The sequence below is a fragment of the Aquarana catesbeiana genome, linkage group LG07 (assembly GCF_042186555.1).
Source record: "Aquarana catesbeiana isolate 2022-GZ linkage group LG07, ASM4218655v1, whole genome shotgun sequence".
NCBI classification, from domain to species: Eukaryota; Metazoa; Chordata; class Amphibia; order Anura; family Ranidae; genus Aquarana; species Aquarana catesbeiana.
In genome coordinates this window covers 329,253,460-329,272,388 of record NC_133330.1, presented here as the reverse complement: position 1 = coordinate 329,272,388, position 18,929 = coordinate 329,253,460, and the positions used below count along the sequence as shown (strand labels likewise).

Genomic DNA, 18,929 nt, shown 5'->3' with positions numbered 1-18,929 from the left:
TGTTGTTGACGTACCTGGGTGGCAGTCAGATTGACATTGCCAAGACTGAGAAGAGCTTTCACAACTTGCATATCTTCATCCGTTTCTGCCGATGCTAAAGGGGTAAGCATCACAGGAGTGTACCCCGCTTTATTCTGATGGTCAACGTCACACACTCCTAGTGAAGAGTGAAAGATTTTCTTATGGTCAATGTCGCTATACAGAAACCAACTCATCACCCCGCTCATGTTATATTACTGGTTAATAAATTCCTAAATTTAAATGAAGATGCCGTCTATCAAATGTAGACTTCAGTTTCTATTATTTTGTCATGAGGACAGATTTAAATGGGGAGTTTGGCAGTTGGCGGCTGGTGCTCAATATTTTGAGGGAAGTGGCAAACAAACCTGGCCCCCCATCACTCACACTACCAGACAGGTCAGACGGGAATCCATGGCCTTACCTTAGGAGGTGGCATGTCCAAAGTCCAGCCTGTGGGCCAATCGTGGCCCACGTTCCGGTTTTGAACAGCCCGCCTGGTTATTTGGACATATATATCTTTTGTGGCCCCCAATGATCTCCCAGCGCCGGGGCCACAAAAGATATGGATGGGCATCAATCAGGCTGCACTGATGGCAATGGTGAGTCTAGCCTTCCTGGCAATGGTGGGTTCTGCATTCCTGGCAATGGTGGGGGCTGCATTCATGGCAATGGTGGGTTCTGCATTCCTGGCATTGGTGGGTTCTGCATTCCTGGCAATGGTGGGTTCTGCATTCCTGGCAATGGTGGGTTCTGCATTCCTGGCAATGGTGGGTTCTGCATTCCTGGCAATGGTGGGTTCTGCAGATGGGCACTGACCCTTATTTTGCTTTACAGTTCTTAATTTAAAATTTATGTTTTTTTTCCTGAAACTTCCCTCTTAAAGTGAAGGAGCGTGTTATATGCCAATAAATACGGTGTATCCAAATAACACGCCCAAGCTCATCTTTTTACTCTCACACAGCCACAAAGGCAGGAGGATTCTTGTTGGGCAGTGTATTAGTGCTTGAACTAACACATTTTGACCGAATTTAATGGTTTAAAAAAATGGTTTAAAGGTTCTCTCTCACGCATGTTCACTTCATCAAATCTGGCCCTCTTTGAAAAAAAGTTTTGACAACCCTGGTCTAGGGTCAGGTTGCGTTTCCATTGCTTGTTAAGGAATGGAAACAGAATAGTAAGAAATCGGAAAAGAAAATTAAACCCAGGAGTTCACCTTACCTTCTAAGAAGGTCCAGGTATCTGCTCACAATACCGTTCAGAGATCCTCAAAACCTCAGGTGTTCTGTTATGCAAGTATCGACCATAACTACAATGTCTACGCTCTGGCAATATCCTCCTACTCTATGCACCTGTTCTTTTAGGTAATGGTGCTACCCATATCTAGTGGTCAAAAAGAGGGTACAGGGGTTAGAAGGAGGCAGACCAGAGCTTGACCACAACATTTGTGGTTGATATTTGCATAGTTGACCACCTGGGTTTGGTGCTCTGAAGGTATTTAAAAGATCTATCTATCTATCTATCTATCTATCTATCTATCTATCTATCTATCTATCTATCTATCTATCTATCTATCTATCTATCTATCTATCTATCTCTCTCTCTTCCTTCCAGTGCTCAAAGATCTAGAGCAAATATAGTGCTGGTGCTGAGCTGAGAAGTACAAAAAAGGAATGCACTATATACAAAAAGGTACATGATTTTATTACCCCATGGTGATTTATGACTTGTGGGTGGGTACAGCGTGCGGGAAGTAATTACACAGAGTCCGGTTGCAGGAGCAAGAGGCTCAACACAGACAACCCAATGGGAGAGCACCAGTACCGCTCCGGTCAAGCGCCACCTAGAGTGGAGGAAGCAGATTGCACCTGCCTACACATTGGCACCATCTCTTTCTTTCCAAACAGTCCTCACACCCAGCAGAATCTGTACGAAAAGTTTTGACATTCAGATTTCAAAAGTAATGATTTTTTTTTTTTTACAGTAAATAATATCCAGATTAAAACACTTGGCACATATGACTTGACAGCGTGTTATTTGGTGATAGCTGTTCTTTAACTCCTTGCTGACAACTGCTTCCTTTGCAATATATTGATTTTGAAGGCAGGTGGTTGCATACAGCTGAGCACTTTAGAAACCAAGCAGAACAAGTTTCTAAACCTAGCCTCTCTGATCAATACCTGAAATATTGACTTCCCGCTAAAACGCTTCTGATTACGTTTCACATCTTTCCCGCTGACTTTACCACGGTCTTCAGTTAAAAGCCTAAAAACGTTTAACGTGAACAAATACCAGGCTAGAAGATATGCCCAATTTAGGATACAAAGTTTGCAAACATATGTATTTAAAGTGTGTCTAAAGACATACCCGACTGTGTCTGTCCGCTAAAGCCCCATAAACTTTAACAGGATGTATCCATACTGCGGGAACAAAGTCCCTCAATCATATCTACAGTATGCTTATGTGCATGCGCGGCTAGCCCGGCACATGGGCACCTGGAGGGGGTGGGTACATCATCTTAACCTTGGTAAACTGAACCTATGCCCAGATTATGCACACTAATGTTATTAACATTCTGAGCAAGCAGAAAACACGCTTTAAAACAACCCTCATTAACCTCTGAAGCTGTAGGCATTGTGGGGAGTCCACCCCGTATGAAAGGGGCCTTAGGTTGTAATCTGGAATTCTACTATTTCTGATTTTAGTCCATAGTCTGGATTGTGCACTTTAGGGGGGCTGGGGACAAAGGCTGAATGGGTTAATTACAAGAGTGAACTTGTCCTTTTATGTAATAAAACAATAATAATACAATGCAAAATAATGCTACAATACAATAACCTTTTTTTTTGTTTTTTTAAATTGCAACTTGATATGCGAGCGCTGTCTTGCAAGACAACCAGTAGAAGGATCACAGTGTCACAGTTTGTAAAGAAAAAAAAAAAAGTGGAATTACACCCACAATGTATATATCCCACGTCAGGGAGTCTGGTGCTCATCCATGTAAAGCCGCTGGTGTACACAGTAAAGCTGCTGGTGTATACAGTACTGTATGTGGCTAGAAGTCCAGGGGAACTGGTGGCTCCCAAGGCTGTCCCTGGAGCCCGCGGCCACCCACACAGCCTCTTTGCAGCCGACCATTCAGTTGACGGCATGGCTGGGGGGGGCAAAGACTAGAGGTCAGCTGACTGGTGAGGAATGTGAAGTGGGAGGGGCTGGAGGAGACACCATCTCCTGATTTCGGCATAGGTGTCACTGCTGCAAGCAGGGCCGGTTCAAGGGGTGGGCAGAAGGGGCGGGTGCCCTGGGCAGAGCAATTTATTGTAGGAAGGGGGCGCAGCGCTGGCAGGCAGTGTGATGTTAAACTTTCTGGGCAAGTGACTATCACCGGCCGCCCCTACAACATTGCAGACCTGCACCCGCTTGCAAAGCTGTGCAGAGGCGTACTAAGTGGGGGGCGGGCCGCCCCGTGTACCACACACTGGGGGGGGGGGGGGTGTCAGGCTGGCCCCTCCTCCGTGATTGAAGCGGTGGCAGTGCAGCGCTTTTAGGCAGCGGCGCAGTAACAGGCACAGGGAGAGGCAATCTATATTGTGATGCGAGGGGGAGGGGGTGTACGGGGGTGCAGGGTGACACCGCTGCACCTACCATCCTCTCCTCTCGCAGCCGCGGGCTGTCTGCCTGTGCGATCCGGGATGTCACACAGGCAAAGCCGAGCAGAGTGAAGCCGCCTCCCCCTCTCCCCCTCCTCTCTGTTTATGTGTAAACAGGGGGAGGGGATCTGCTGAGCATGCGCCGCAGCGCTGATCTGAGGTACTGAATGGGGGGGCTACACTGAAGCAGGGGCTACATTAAAAGGGGGGCATCTGCACTGAATGGGGATGTCTGCACTGAATGTGGCGCTACACTAAAAGGGGACATCTGCACTGAACGGGGGGGCTACACTGAACAGGGGACTACACTGAAGGGGGGGTCTGCACTGAACGGGGGGGCTATACTGAAGGGGGCTCTGTGTAACATGCAGGGGGCCCAGAGCTGCAGGGTGCTGTGTAATGTAAAGGGGCCCAGAGCTGCAGGGTGCTGTGTAATGTAAAGGGGCCCAGAGATGCAGGGTGCTGTGTAATGTAAAGGGGTCCAGAGATGCAGGGTGATGTGTAATGTAAAGGGGTCCGGATATGCAGGGTGCTGTGTAATGTAAAGGGGCCCAGAGATGCAGGGTGATGTGTAATGTAAAGGGGTCCAGAGATGCAGGGTGATGTGTAATGCAAAGGGGTCCGGATATGCAGGGTGATGTGTAATGTAAAGGAGTCCGGATATGCAGGGTGATGTGTAATGTAAAGGGGTCGGTGCGGGGGATCGCTGGACTCCAGGTTAGCAGGACTGGGAGGGATGGGGAGGGGGTCCAATGTAAGTTTACCTTACAGATTTTCTATAAAGTGAACTTACAATATAAAGATATACTGCGACGGGGCTGCAGCTACAGTATTGTGTTGTTTTTTGTGTTTTCTGGTTTTGAAAGGACACTGACTCTTTCTTTATACCGGGGGGGGGGGGGGGGGGGCGCAGTTTGCCATCTTCGCTCTGGGCACCAGATGGCCTTGTCCCAGCACTGCCACTGATCCCAACTCCCCGCCAGCACTGCCACTCATCCCAACTCCCCCCACAGCACTGCCACTGATCCCAACTCCCCCCCAGCACTGCCACTCATCCCAACTCCCCCCCCAGCACTGCCACTCATCCCAACTCCCCCCCCAGCACTGCCACTCATCCCAACTCCCCCCCCCAGCACTGCCACTCATCCCAACTCCCCCCCCAGCACTGCCACTCATCCCAACTCCCCCCCCCAGCACTGCCACTCATCCCAACTCCCCCCCCCAGCACTGCCACTCATCCCAACTCCCCCCCCAGCACTGCCACTCATCCCAACTCCCCCCCCAGCACTGCCACTGATCCCAACTCCCCCCCCAGCACTGCCACTCATCCCAACTCCCCCCCAGCACTGCCACTCATCCCAACTCCCCCCCCAGCACTGCCACTCATCCCAACTCCCCCCCCAGCACTGCCACTCATCCCAACTCCCCCCCCCAGCACTGCCACTCATCCCAACTCCCCCCCCAGCACTGCCACTCATCCCAACTCCCCCCCCAGCACTGCCACTGATCCCAACTCCCCCCCCAGCTCTGCCACTCATCCCAACTCCCCCCCCCCAGCACTGCCACTCATCCCAACTCCCCCCCCCCAGCACTGCCACTCATCCCAACTCCCCCCCCCCCCCCCAGCACTGCCACTCATCCCAACTCCCCCCCCAGCACTGCCACTGATCCCAACTCCCCCCCCAGCACTGCCACTCATCCCAACTCCCCCCCCCAGCACTGCCACTGATCCCAACTCCCCCCCCAGCACTGCCACTCATCCCAACTCCCCCCCCCCAGCACTGCCACTCATCCCAACTCCCCCCCCCCAGCACTGCCACTCATCCCAACTCCCCCCCCAGCACTGCCACTCATCCCAACTCCCCCCCCAGCACTGCCACTCAAAAAGTAAGAGAAGGAATAAAAATAAAGAAAACATGGAAGGGAAAGGAAAAGAGGGGGAGGAACAAAAAAAGGGAGAGAAAGAATAAGAGAAAGAATGATGGAGAGAGATAGGGATGGGGGAAAAAAAGAAATTAGGATAGAGAGAGAAAAGGAAAAGAAATGAGAACAAAGAGAGAGAGCGGTACATCCTAAAATTTACCATAAGGGGTTTTATTACTGTACGAGTGGAAGGGACTCGGGGAGTGCTAAATGTCTGTGGGTTAGGGGCGCAAATGACTTGTCTTGCCTTGGGTGCTGACAACCCACACCACGATAATAATTTTACTGTTAGGGGTCCCCACAATTGGGGAATTTTATCAAGGGGTCACGGTACTAGAAAGGTTGAGAACCACTGGTTTAAAAGATGGAGTGGGAGATATAGGAGGAATGGAAACATGGAGGACATAAAAGAAGAAGGAGTCGGAAATAAACTATCGGGTTATTCGTGGGTCATATAAAGAACTCAAATGAGTTAGCAGGTCACACTATAAATTAATAGATTCTATAATTCCTTACATCATTTTGCAGTTGAATATTTCACAATATGCTTTCTCCTCTTGGGATAAAATATTGAAGATTGCTCTTATTGTTATGGTAATTACTGAAGTGCTGCAATACAGTTTGGAATTAGCCCTCAGCAGACACTTAATCCTTGTTTTGTTCCATTTAACTACGACATGCCTGACCTAGAGCATTGGCCTTGGGAACGGACGATGACAGGTACTCCTCCACGGCTCTCCACCTTTCTGGGGCAGAGCAGACTAATAGCTTTTTTCGGGCCTCCCCATGTATACTGTATATGAGGAACATGTCCCGGTTAATAATGACATGATTAAAAAAAAATGGGGACGGGAGCCCATTATCTCTTAGTGAACAAAAGTCTGCTGGCAGAGTACATTCTGACTCCCCAGTTCTCGGTCTTGTTACCTGATCCAGCACAGATGTCGGTCTGAGGGTTCCTTCCTCTGGCAGACACTCCGTCATTACAGCCAATCACGCTAAATGCTTCAATTAAGGCTGACTGTTTATAAATGCTGAGTGCCAATGACGGGAGATAAACGCTGGATGTAATCGTACGCAAAATATCAAATTGCTTCTCTGCAAAGTCCCCTTGTTTTCTTGGAAGCTCATTTTAAGCTCTCAAGGTTTTTCCCCAAAGCCCCCTTGAAACACAAAGTATTTACATGTCATCAATTCCATCAGTATGAAAAAAAAACACGGAGTTTATCCTTCTGTTAAAGTAGATTTTAACTCAAACACTAAAGTCGCATAACAGCTTTTATGTTAATGTCATTTCAGAAGCGGTGTTCGATTTTTTTTCTTTTTCAATCTGCAGCTTTGATTAAAGAGGAACTGCAGTCTGCTCACGTAATTTGTAATAAAAACATCTTTTGCCATTCTGAAGCCTCCCTCCAACCACTTTGCATATTATTTTATATATGATCCATAGAAAGCACAGGCCGGCAACTCCACAGCTTCTCCATAGAAAATATTTATTTGAGCATTACAGCAATAACATCATCCAAAAAGCTGGCGCGTTTCGGCTGAAACGCGTCAGCATTTTTGGATGATGTTATTGCTGTAATGCTCAAATAAATATTTTCTATAGAGAAGCGGTCGAGTTGCCGGCCTGTACTTTCTATGGTTCTTTTGTGAGCTTAATTAGCCAGAGCACCGACTACTCTACACACCAACTATACTATATAGCGGTAGAGCTTGGGTGAGTTTTTCTCTTATTTTATATACACTGTGATTCTGTACTTGTCAAATATGCTGCAGAAATCTCCCTCCACTGAGTCTGGCTGCATCCATTTTAACTGTGGGCAGCTGAAGCTGCTGCCTGTTCACTTCCTGGATTCACAGAGGCACACCTCCAGCTCTGCAGCTCTCATTGGCCCTCTTATGACTCATCCCCCCTCAGAGAGAGAGAGGGGGGGGGAGAGAGAGAGAGAGGGGGAGAGGGAGAGGGAGGGGGGGGGGAGAGAGCTGTGCATGATGTCATAATGACCAGACAAGATTGGCCCTCTTATGACTCATCCCCCTCAGAGAGAGAGGGGGGGAGAGAGGGGGGGGGAGAGAGAGAGAGAGAGAGGGAGGGGAGAGGGAGAGAGAGAGAGAGAGAGAGGGAGGGGAGAGGGAGAGAGAGAGAGAGAGGGGAGAGGGAGGGGAGAGAGAGAGGGAGGGGAGAGGGAGAGAGAGAGAGAGGGGAGAGAGAGAGAGAGGGAGAGGGAGGGGAGAGAGAGAGAGGGGGGGGGGAGAGAGCTGTGCATGATGTCATAATGACCAGACAAGAAACAGGAAGTGGGCTGTATAAGGGATTTACTGGCAAAAAAAAAAATGTTTTAGTATCCAAAGTTAAAACAACAACAAGGGCAGAAGATTTAATAAATGTAAAGTTGAAAAAAATTACAGAAGTTCAACTTTAAAGTGTATCTAAACCCAAGAAGAAAATTGTATTTATTGCAGCTTCTCTAGTCCTCAGATGTGGTGGCTGAATTTGTTTTTTGTAGGCTTCGCTTTCCTTTATTTTCCCCTGGTGATCCTGCCAGAAACACTTCCTGCCCTAGATTCACAATATTCACCAATTGTACTGTATCATAATATAATAATAAACGTATTGGACTGGTTATTTGTCTATGCACTATATTCCAATTAAACTGCAGTGCACCAAGAAGAATATATATATGGAGTTTAGGCAGGGTTGCTCCTCACAAATTTACTTGCCAAGAATAGTTATCCTGGTTAATTGATAGGGATCTATTGATTTCTCCCTAAGTTTGGCCTTGTTGCACTTTTCTCTTCTGCCACTAGGTGGCCGGGTACTTGGTGGTACTGGATATGAGAAGGCCAACCCAAGGTTCGGTTATGGGTATCGGCCAATGGGCAGGGGTTTTCTTTAATCCCTTGGCCTGCTGGGGGCACCTATATATTTAATACATATTTAACCATCTTTCCCCCAAAAATACAAATAGAACTGTTAAAAGAAATAAAACCTCTTTTGCATCCAAGAAGTGTCTGGCGCCCAATGACTTTCACCATCTTTGCACCCACTATGCCTCACATCCCACCACATATTGAAGGATGTCAGCTAACTTTGGCCTTGCAGGTCCTCATCAGGCTGGAAGATATATACGTGTATACATACACTGTGTTACCAAAAGTATTGGGACGCCTGCCTTTACATGCACATGAACTTTAATGGCATCCCAGTCTTAGTCCGTAGGGTTCCATATTGAGTTGGCTTCCTTTGCAGCTATAACAGCTTCAACTCTTCTGGGAAGGCCGTCCACAAGGTTTAGGAGTGTGTCTATGGGAATGTTTGACCATTATTCCAGAAGAGCATTTGTGAGGTCAGGCACTGATGTTGGATGAGAAGGCCTGGCTCACAGTCTCTGCTCTTATTCATTCCAAAGGTGTTCTATCGGGTTGAGGTCAGAACTCTGCAGGCCAGTAAAGTTCCTCCGCCCCAAACTCGCTCAAATCAGCTACAAGTGATTGGAAACAATGTTTATATTCATGACTTTAAAGACATCTAAGTTTACTGATCTGTTGGCAGTTGAAGTATACCTATGGGGGGTACTAATGTAATATAAGTGAAACGCTGAGACGTGTATTTTTATGAACCTCAAAACTCCTTTTTATATGGTTTTAAAATCTTGTAAAAATAAAATAAAGTTTTTGTTATGATCTATTTTTTTTTTGTACCTCAGGTTAGCATCTCTAAGGTTTCTGTGTGTATAACTATTTATACTCTTATACTGTACTGTATCCAAGTAGCAGCAGTACACCCATATCTCCCAACTGTCCCGGATTTCGAGGGACTGTCCCTGATTTGGAGCAATGTCCCTCTTTCCTCCTCATTTGTCTCTCATTTTGGTCTGATCTCTATAGTTGTGTATAAAATTACCTTTTTATCTTTCAAAAAGTGTTTCTCAGCGCTAAACCTTTCATCCAAATTCTAAATCGCTGCATTTGTAAATGTGTAAAAGCCAATAAAAAGGAATAGTAGTGGTAAAAAAAAAAGCCCTTGTGGATTTAATAAAACTTTTTGTTGTTTAATTCTCCTTTAAGGGGGTGTGGCAGGGGGCGTGTCCTATGCCTACATATGTTTGCTAGTAGGTGTCCCTCATTCTCATCTCAAAATGTTGGGAGGTATTGTACACCTTAGGGCAGGAAGTTTGTTAGGACTACAGAACACCTTCACATCTCCATAACATTGGGGGGGGGGATTGGCTCCAGATTTAAAAGAAAAAAAGCTGTGCTGGTAGTACAAGTAGGGGGGTTACGTTCCCAGACACCTGTCACCTAGATAAAGAAAAACGCAGCATGCTTTGGATGCCGCACGTTTGTGGGAGTGGCCAAAAAAACAGATGTGGTCAAAAAAAGGTAGAGGTTTCTTCACGGAGTATGGCTTTTAGTGTGTCAGCTTTCCATCAATGGTTTAGACAAAATAGAGCCTGGGGGGGGGGACACTGATGAGATTATGGGAGTAAAATAAGCCCAATTATTGGTGTCGGTGGCAGCAATAATAACCCTCAGCAAGACTGTCCCTGCCAGTAATAACCACCAGCAAAAGACACGGCCCACCGAAACCTTCATTATGTATAAGGGTATGCAAAGCTATATGTTAGGACCAGCAGTATTAACACACAGCATGTGTCAGGGCCAATAATGTCAACCTCCTTGAAGTGTCACGGTCGGCAATGACAATCTCCAGCAAATATCAGGATCATGATCCACAACAAGTATTGGGGACCAACAATGATAGCTCCCAGCAGGTGTAAGGGCCACCAAAGATTACGCTCGGCATGTGCAAGACCCCTTTCACACTGAGGCGGTTTTCAGGCGTTTTAGCGCAAGAAATAGCCTATAAATAGCGCCTTAAAACCACCTCCCATTCATGTCGGTGTGTCTTTTCACACTGGGGTGGTATGCTTGCAGGACGTTATGAAAAGTCCTGCAAGCTGCATCTTTGGGGCGGTTTAGGAGTGCTGTATACATCGCTCCCAAAATGCCCTGCCCAATTAAATTAATAGGCAGCGCTTCCAAAGCGCTCTGGCATCCAAATTCTGGCTTCTGTTTTTTGACTACATTCCTGAACAGTTTTATTTTTGCCATTTTATTGAATGCGTGATTTTAACTGCACTTACTGTCTCTGTCTGTTTATGGTTCCTGACAATGGTAAATACAGAAAGTGTCAGGGCCAGCAATAACCCCCAGCAAGTGTCAGGGCCAGCAATAACCCCCAGCAAGTGTCAGGGCCAGCAATAACCCCCAGCAAGTGTCAGGGCCAGCAATAACCCCCAGCAAGTGTCAAGGCCAGCAATAACCCCCAGCAAGTGTCAGGGCCAGCAATAACCCCCAGCAAGTGTCAGGGCCAGCAATAACCCCCAGCAAGTGTCAGGGCCAGCAATAACCCCAAGCAAGTGTCAAGGCCAGCAATAACCCCCAGCAAGTGTCAGGGCCAGCAATAACCCCCAGCAAGTGTCAGGGCCAGCAATAACCCCAAGCAAGTGTCAAGGCCAGCAATAACCCCCAGCAAGTGTCAGGGCCAGCAATAACCCCCAGCAAGTGTCAGGGCCAGCAATAACATTCAGCACTGCACAAAAAACCTCCAGAACTGCAGAATAAGAACTTGCAGCATTGGTGTTTAGTATTACTTACCTGAATAACCACTTCTGCAAAGCTCCCTCTCACTCCCCAAAATGTACCTTTTCCTTTCACTTCCGTTGCATGTGCCAGAAGTAATCCTTATTGACTCTAGGGCTGGCAAATCAATTCATGGAGGAAAGCAATGAGCTCTACTCTAGCAGCTTGCACTGACCTGGCAACTGCAAGAACTATAGTTTGCTACAGTGGTCTCCAAACTGTGGCCCAGATTCCTCCTACTGACGCCATTAATGGGGGCATAATTCTTGCTGCTGACACCAACAAGGACTATTCCTCCCAATGATACCAATGATGGCCACCCTTCCACCCACTGACACCATTGATGGGGCACTATTCCTCCCACAGACACCAATGATGGGGCACTATTCCTCCCACAGACACCAATGATGGGGCACTATTCCTCCCACTGACACCAATGATGGGGCACTATTCCCCGCACTGATACCAATGATGGGGCACTGTTCCTCCCACTGACACCAATAATGGGGCACTATTCCTCCCACTGACACCATTGATGGGGCACTATTCCTTCCACTGATACCAATGATAGGCCACTATTCCTCCCACTGGCACCAGTGATGGGGCACTATTCCTTCCACTGACACGAATGATAGGGCACTATTCCTCCCACTGACACCATTGATGGGGCACTATTCCTCTCACTGACACCAATGATGGGGCACCATTCCTTCCGCTGACACCAATGATGGGGCACCATTCCTCAAACTGACACCAATGATGGGGCACTGTTCCTCCCACTGACACCAATGATGGGGCACTATTCATCCCACTGACACCAATGATGGGGCACTATTCCTCTCACTGACACCAACAATGAGGAATTATTTCTGCCACTAAAGACTTGGCACTGTTTACTCCCACTGACACCAGGACATTTTCTACTTCAGCTCGCCACAGTCCGGCCCCTCTGAAGTCTGAACGACCGTAAACTGGCCCTTTGTTTAGAAAGTTTTGACACCCCCTGGTCTACTATATGGGAGCCGCGGCTCGTAGAGAACAGAGTGATTACTCTTGGATTGGTTACGATGCACAGATGCACCGGTTTTAGTAAATCTCCCCAAGTATGTGAGGCATTAGGCTTGTGGTTACCTCATTGTGAAGAAGGTAAGGGCACTTGGTTTTAAGAGTTATGTTCACTTTCCATCAGTATAAAATAAATAACATAAAATAACTGGCATAACTTTTTAGTTGTGCCACTGAAAATGACAGGTCCACTTTAATTACATGGAGGAAAATGAGTCTCACCTGTGTCCAGTAGGAGCCTGACGATGGCGAAGTTGGAATGCGATACGCTGTAATGCATGGAGGTGTTGCCGTTCTCGTCTGCGATGTTGACCACCATCTGCAGCAGCTGGGGGCTGATCGATCTGAACGCGTCTAGATAAACCGACACCAGATCCGGGGATGACGACTTCTGGCTGGAGACCTGGAACCATTCTTGGCAGACTGTGTACAGCGTTTGCCTCTACAACATTGCAACGGTTATTATTAGTTACCAACTCCGGCCAAACCGTGTGATGTCTATCACCAAACAATGCTAAGATAACCACAGCACAGCATTCTGAGAGATTCGCCATCCATCAAATATTTATAGCATCTGTGGAGCATATCTCTCTGGGGCTCATTCAAGATGTTTATACTGAAATTCTTCACAGAGGGAAGAGGAGGTGTGAGATGAGGTCGCTGCGGAGATGTGGAGCATATGAGGGCCTTGGCTCTAAAAGGCTATTAATCTTGAATTAAACACTAAGCACCATGTAAATAAATGTAAATAAATGCTCGGAGAGTATCGCTGCTAATTCTTTGCCTCTTGAGCAGTCAAGTTAAGGCTGAACTCCAGCACTCCCTCCAGTCTTGCACAGTGTGTACCGGCTCCTCTCCTGGACTGAGATTGCTTTATCTGATTTCACTGCACACTGTGAGCTTCTCACAAATGTGCATTAGAAGCTGCAGCAAGCCAGATAGAGCCCACCTCGTTTCCTGGCTGGAGGACACCCAACATCAACTAGCCCAGTGCTTCTCAACCATTTTAACACAGGAGAACCCTTGAAATATTTTTTATGTTTCACAGAACCTGATAAGGTATTACAAATAACAAAAATAATAAATAGTGACAAAAAAAAAAAAAGCACACCCAGGGAAAATTGTAGTACCCCCTTAGATTGGTGTCTAGTGGAGAAATGTCCTCTTATGTTGGTGGCAAGGGGAAAAGTGCCATTGTACACTGGTGGCAAGTGGGAGAAGATCCTCCTTATATTAGTCGTCGACGGGAAAATAACCCCCTTATATTAGTGGTCAGTGAGAGAAGGACCAATGAGATTAGTGGTCAGTGAGAGAATGACAAATTATATTAGATGTCAGTGGGAGATGGACCTCCTTATATTAGTGGTCAGAGGGAGAAGGACCCCCTTATATTAGTGGACAGAGGGAGAAGGACCTCCTTATATTAGTGGACAGAGGGAGAAGGACCCCCTTATATTAGTGGTCAGTGAGAGAAGGAACGATTATATTAGATGTCAATGGGAGACGGACCTCCTTATATTAGTGGTCAGAGGAAGAAGGACCTCCTTATATTAGTGGTCAGAGGGAGAAGGACCTCCTTATATTAGTGGGCAGAGGGAGAAGGACCCCCTTATATTAGTGGTCAGTGAGAGAAGGAACGATTATATTAGATGTCAATGGGAGACGGACCTCCTTATATTAGTGGTCAGAGGAAGAAGGACCTCCTTATATTAGTGGTCAGAGGGAGAAGGACCTCCTTATATTAGTGGGCAGAGGGAGAAGGACCCCCTTATATTAGTGGTCAGTGAGAGAAAGAACAATTATATTAGAGGTCAATGAGAGACGGACCTTCTTATATTAGTGGACAGAGGGAAAAGGACCTCCTTATATTAGTGGTCAGAGGGAAAAGGACCTCCATATATTAGTGGTCAGAGGGAAAAAGACCTCCTTATATTAGTGGTTAGTGGGAAAAGGACCTCCTTATATTAGTGGTCAGAGGGAAAAGGACTCCCTTATATTAGTGGTCAGTGGGAGAAAAACAGTGGGAGGAGAGACCCTATACTGGTGGTCAGTGGGAAAGGGCCTCCCTTATATTAGTGGTCAGAGGGAAGAGGACCCCCTTATTGCAGGACCTCTTATATTAGTGGTCAGAGGGAAAGAACACCCTTATATTAGTGGCTCGTGGCAAAAGAACCCCCTTATACAGTATTGGTAATCAGAGGGAAAAGAACCCCCTTATATTAGTGGGAAGGGGGAGAAGAACCTCCTTATAATAATGGTCAGTGAAAGAAGGCCCCCCTTATGTTAGTAGTCAAGGGGGGAGAAGGAACTCCTTACATTACTGGTCAAAGGGAAAAGGACCCCTAATTATGGTTCAGGGGGAGAAGAACCCCCTTAAATTAGCAGTCAGGAGGAGAAGGGCCTCTTTATATTAGTGGTCAAGGAAGAAGGACCTCCTTATATTACTGGTCAATGGGAGGAAGCCACCTTTATATTAATGGTCAGGTGGAAAAGGGTCTTCATATAAAAGTGGTCAGTGGGAGAAGGACCCCTGTACTTTAGTAGTCAGTGCGAGAAACACCCCCTTGGATTAGTGGTCAGAAGTAGAATGACCTTTTTTTATATTAGTGATCAGCAATGGCGTCCCTAGGGGGGGGCAGAGGGGACCCTGACCCCCCCCCCCCCCCAACATTATGCTGTGCCCCACCATGTAAGCCCCCCCCCCCCCCCCCCCAATTTGAAAAAAAAGAATTTTTTTTTTTTTTTACAAAAAGGCAATGTATTTGTTTGCATTTGTAGCGGATGCGCCGCATCTTGATCGGGCCGCCACTGGAGTAACACAGTCTCTATTGAGAGGGAGAGCGTCCCCAGTCAGCTCCTGCGGGTGATTCCTCCCCCCTCCCTCTGCTCGCTGACACTGCGTAATGCAAGCGCTCACACAACCACGGCCGCCCGATCTGCTCCTTCCCCTGCATCTTCATTGGCAGGAAGAAGAGCGAGTTGCAGGAAGGACTCCACCAGGACTCTCAGTTACTGAAAAAACAGACTGATTTCGCCCGTCCTTAGGACAGGAGAACCAGCCTATAAATTCCAAGAGATGCCAGACCAGTGCTGTCAATAGCGGGGGCAGGACAGCAAGAGGAGGCTGGGGAACCCCACAGTGGCAGAACACCAGGGCCCGGTGGCAAGACAACCTTTGCAACCCTGATAGTTCTCCCACTGCTTTGGACCCTTATATTTTCTTGGTATGCTGGTGACATATATCTCTTGTTTTCTGCCACCCTGGGGGGCCCCAATACAGTAGAAAGGGAGCTCACTGCAGAGGGCCCCAAGATATATATATATATATATATATATATATATATATATATATATATATATATATAAAAAATTACATTTTATAGTTGCCCCCCTACTTTTGTCCCTGTCCCCCCATGTGCCCCCCCCCAAATATGAAAGCTGGAGATGCAACTGGTGATCAGTGAAAGAACAACCCCTTTATATTAGTGGTCAGTCAGAAAAGGGTCCCTTTCTATTAATGGTCATTGGGAGAAGAGCCACTTGTATATGTGAAAAGTGCCCCCTTACGCTGATGATCAGTGGCAGGACTGCCAAGACAGCTAAAAAGACCCTATCAGTGGCTACTAAAAGACATCTGAAAAAGGCAAGTATAAAAAAAATTAAATGGCAAATTGATAAAAAAAACAAACACAGAGAGGGGACACAACAATGGCCACAGTTGGGCTTGCGGTGACAAGATGCATAGCATTAGGTAATAATATGGGGGGAAGGGAATTAAGCTGGAGGCTACCATTTTAAACTTAGAGTGTTAGCTTTAGGCTATGTGTTGGAACAGCGGAAATTGTTAGGACTCGGGGGGTACAGAGATTCTCTGTGTGACTTACAAGATTACTCCTCAGATGACTGCATCTCTATCTCCATTATGAATATAATGAGTATTACCAGCATGAAAGTGCTATTAATAGGAACTCTCCCTGCTAATCACATGAACTGCCGAACCGGTTACATAATTTCTTCTGAAAAGGGCAAATAAGTGAAAGAGATCAGGAGAGGCTTTTAATTTACAGACCTGACTTGACGGGAGGATTAAAATGTTGTCGATCTGATGATACATCCACGTGAAAAGCACCATTACCAGCTCTGACACCAACCGTAACTAAACGTTCTCGCCTGTACTTAGACAATATGGTCTCTTTCATGGTCTTATTAAAGAGAAGCAAGTTGTACAGTGCCTTGAAATATTCATACCCCTTGAAAATTTCCACATTTTGTCATGTTACAACCAAAAACATAAATGTATTTTATTGGGATTTTTTGTGATAGACCAACACAAAGTGGCACATAATTGTGAAGTGGAAGGAAAATTATAAATGGTCAATACTTTGTAGAACCTCCTTTCTCTGCAATTACAGCTGCAAGTCTTTTTGGGGATGTCTCTACCAGCTTTGCACATCTAGAGAGGGACATTTTTCCTCATTCTTCTTTGCAAAATATCTCAAGCTCTGTCAGAGTGGACGGAGAGCGTCTGTGAACAGCAATTTTCAAGTCTTTCCACAGATTCTCAATTGGATTTAGGTCTGGACTGTGACTGGGCCATTCTAACACATGAATATGATTTGATCTAAACCATTCCATTGTAGCTCTGGCTGTATGTTTCGGGTCGTTGTCTTGCTGGAAAGTGAACCTCCACCCCAGTCTCAAGTCTTTTGCAGACTCTAACTGGTTTTCTTCTAGGATTGCCCTGTATTTGGCTCCATCCATCTTCCCATCAACTCTGACCAGCTTCCCTGTCCCTGCTGAAGAAAAGCATCCCCACAACATGATGCTGCCACCACCATGTTTCACAGTGGGGATGGTGTGTTCAGGGTGATGTGCAATGTTTGTTTTCTGCCGCACAGCGTTTTGCTTTTAGGCCAAAAAGTTACATTTTGGTCTCATCTGACCAGAGCACCTTCTTCCACATGTTTGCTGTGTCCTCCACATGGCTTCTCACAAACTACAAATGGGACTTCTTATGGCTTTCTTTCAACAATGTCTTTCTTCTGGTCACTCTTCCATAAAGGGCAGGTTTGTGGAGAACACGACTAATAGTTGTCCTGTGGACAGATTCTCCCACCTGAGCTGTGGATCTCTGCAGCATCTCCAGAGTTACCATGGACCTCTTGGCTGCTTCTCTGATGAATGCTCTCCTTGCCCGGCCTGTCAGTTTAGGTGGACGGCTATGTCTTGGTAGGTTTGCAGTTGTGCCATACTCTTTCCATTTTCGGATGATGAATTGAACACCCCCCCGTGAGATGTTCAAAGCTTGGGATATTTTTTTTATAACCTAACCCTGCTTTAAACTTCTCCACAACTTTATCCTTGACCTGTCTGGTGTGTTCCTTGGCCTTCATGATGCTGTTTGTTTGGTTCTCGAACAAACCTCTGGGGGCTTCACAGAACAGCTGTATTTATACAGAGATTAAATTACACACAGGTGGACTCTATTTACTTATTAGGTGACTTCTGAAGGCAATTGGTTCCACTAGATTCTAGTTCGGGGTATCAGAGTAAAGGGGGCTGAATACAAATGCACGCCACACTTTTCACATATTTATTTGTAAAAAAAAAAATGTTGAAAACCATTTATCATTTTCCTTCCACTTCACAATTATGTGCCACTTTGTGTTGGTCCATCACATAAAATCCCAATAAAATACACTTTTACATTTGATGGTTGTAACATGACAAAATGTGGAAAATTTCAAGGGGTGTGAATACTTTTTCAAGGTACTGTACGTGTCACTGGAGTTCAGCTTTAACAGAAGCCAGTTTTCCACTGGCGTGCACTCGGAAAAACCAGCATCAAAATAACATAAAAAACATTTTTTTTTTACTCTCTCAATCTATTTTACAACACTATGATCATGTGGAAAATACAATTAACCAAAGCAACCCAATTTCACCGCCCTGCAGCAACAGCAATCAGAGGTGAGCTGTGAACGGTGTTTTCTACACAGCCCTGTTATATTAGCCCTTCGGTATTTCTGTCCTTCTGCAAGAGCAGGAAGTTTGTGGCCTTATGAGATTAATTATACTACAAATTCTATTAACAAGCCTTTGTCTTTAGCCTGCAACACAAGCAGCGAACACAGCGCTTTTTAATTAAAAATCCAATCGTTACACAGTGCTGTGATCTCTAGCCGGGGGCGAGAGAAACCAACGCTAAGAGATTACATTGAAGGACATGCGTACCAGTTTGTTATCTGTGGTGGTCCTCAGTTCTGAAAGATGACTGTTTAGGATCTGACATTCATTGCGGAATGCGTCACTCACCGAAAACCTATGAGAAGAGAAGAAACCTATGAGAAGTGACAGTATTTGGCTTGAAAATGCCCAAGAACATCATATCTAATAACAGGACTCAGCAAACTACGGCACGTGTGCCCATGTGGACACTGAGAAGCACCAGGTCATAGGCTGTAATTGACAGCTTACTACGCTTCCAATTATAAAGCCTGGCCTCAGGCCATCGTCTTTCCTGATGTTCAAGTGACGGTCCTCTTACCAGCACCAGCAAAGGCCCGCAGGTGGCTGTGGACGTTCTTGGACAACATGAAGTAGCCCACCTGACCACCCTCTTCC

At 46.3% G+C, this 18,929-nt stretch overlaps 1 protein-coding gene across 4 annotated transcripts in view; it reads right to left on the bottom strand.

Annotated features, from left to right (window-relative positions):
• Positions 1 to 18,929, bottom strand: part of KANK4 (KN motif and ankyrin repeat domains 4) — a 198,019-nt gene that overhangs the window by 25,328 nt on the left and 153,762 nt on the right. For all 4 annotated transcript variants that reach the window (XM_073593826.1, XM_073593828.1, XM_073593827.1 and 1 more), the window contains 3 exons: positions 18,540 to 18,627; positions 12,528 to 12,747; positions 15 to 157 (listed from right to left, as the gene is read on the bottom strand). In XM_073593826.1, the coding sequence (XP_073449927.1) occupies positions 15 to 157; positions 12,528 to 12,747; positions 18,540 to 18,627 (451 nt within the window). The remainder of the gene's footprint in view (positions 1 to 14; positions 158 to 12,527; positions 12,748 to 18,539; positions 18,628 to 18,929) is intronic.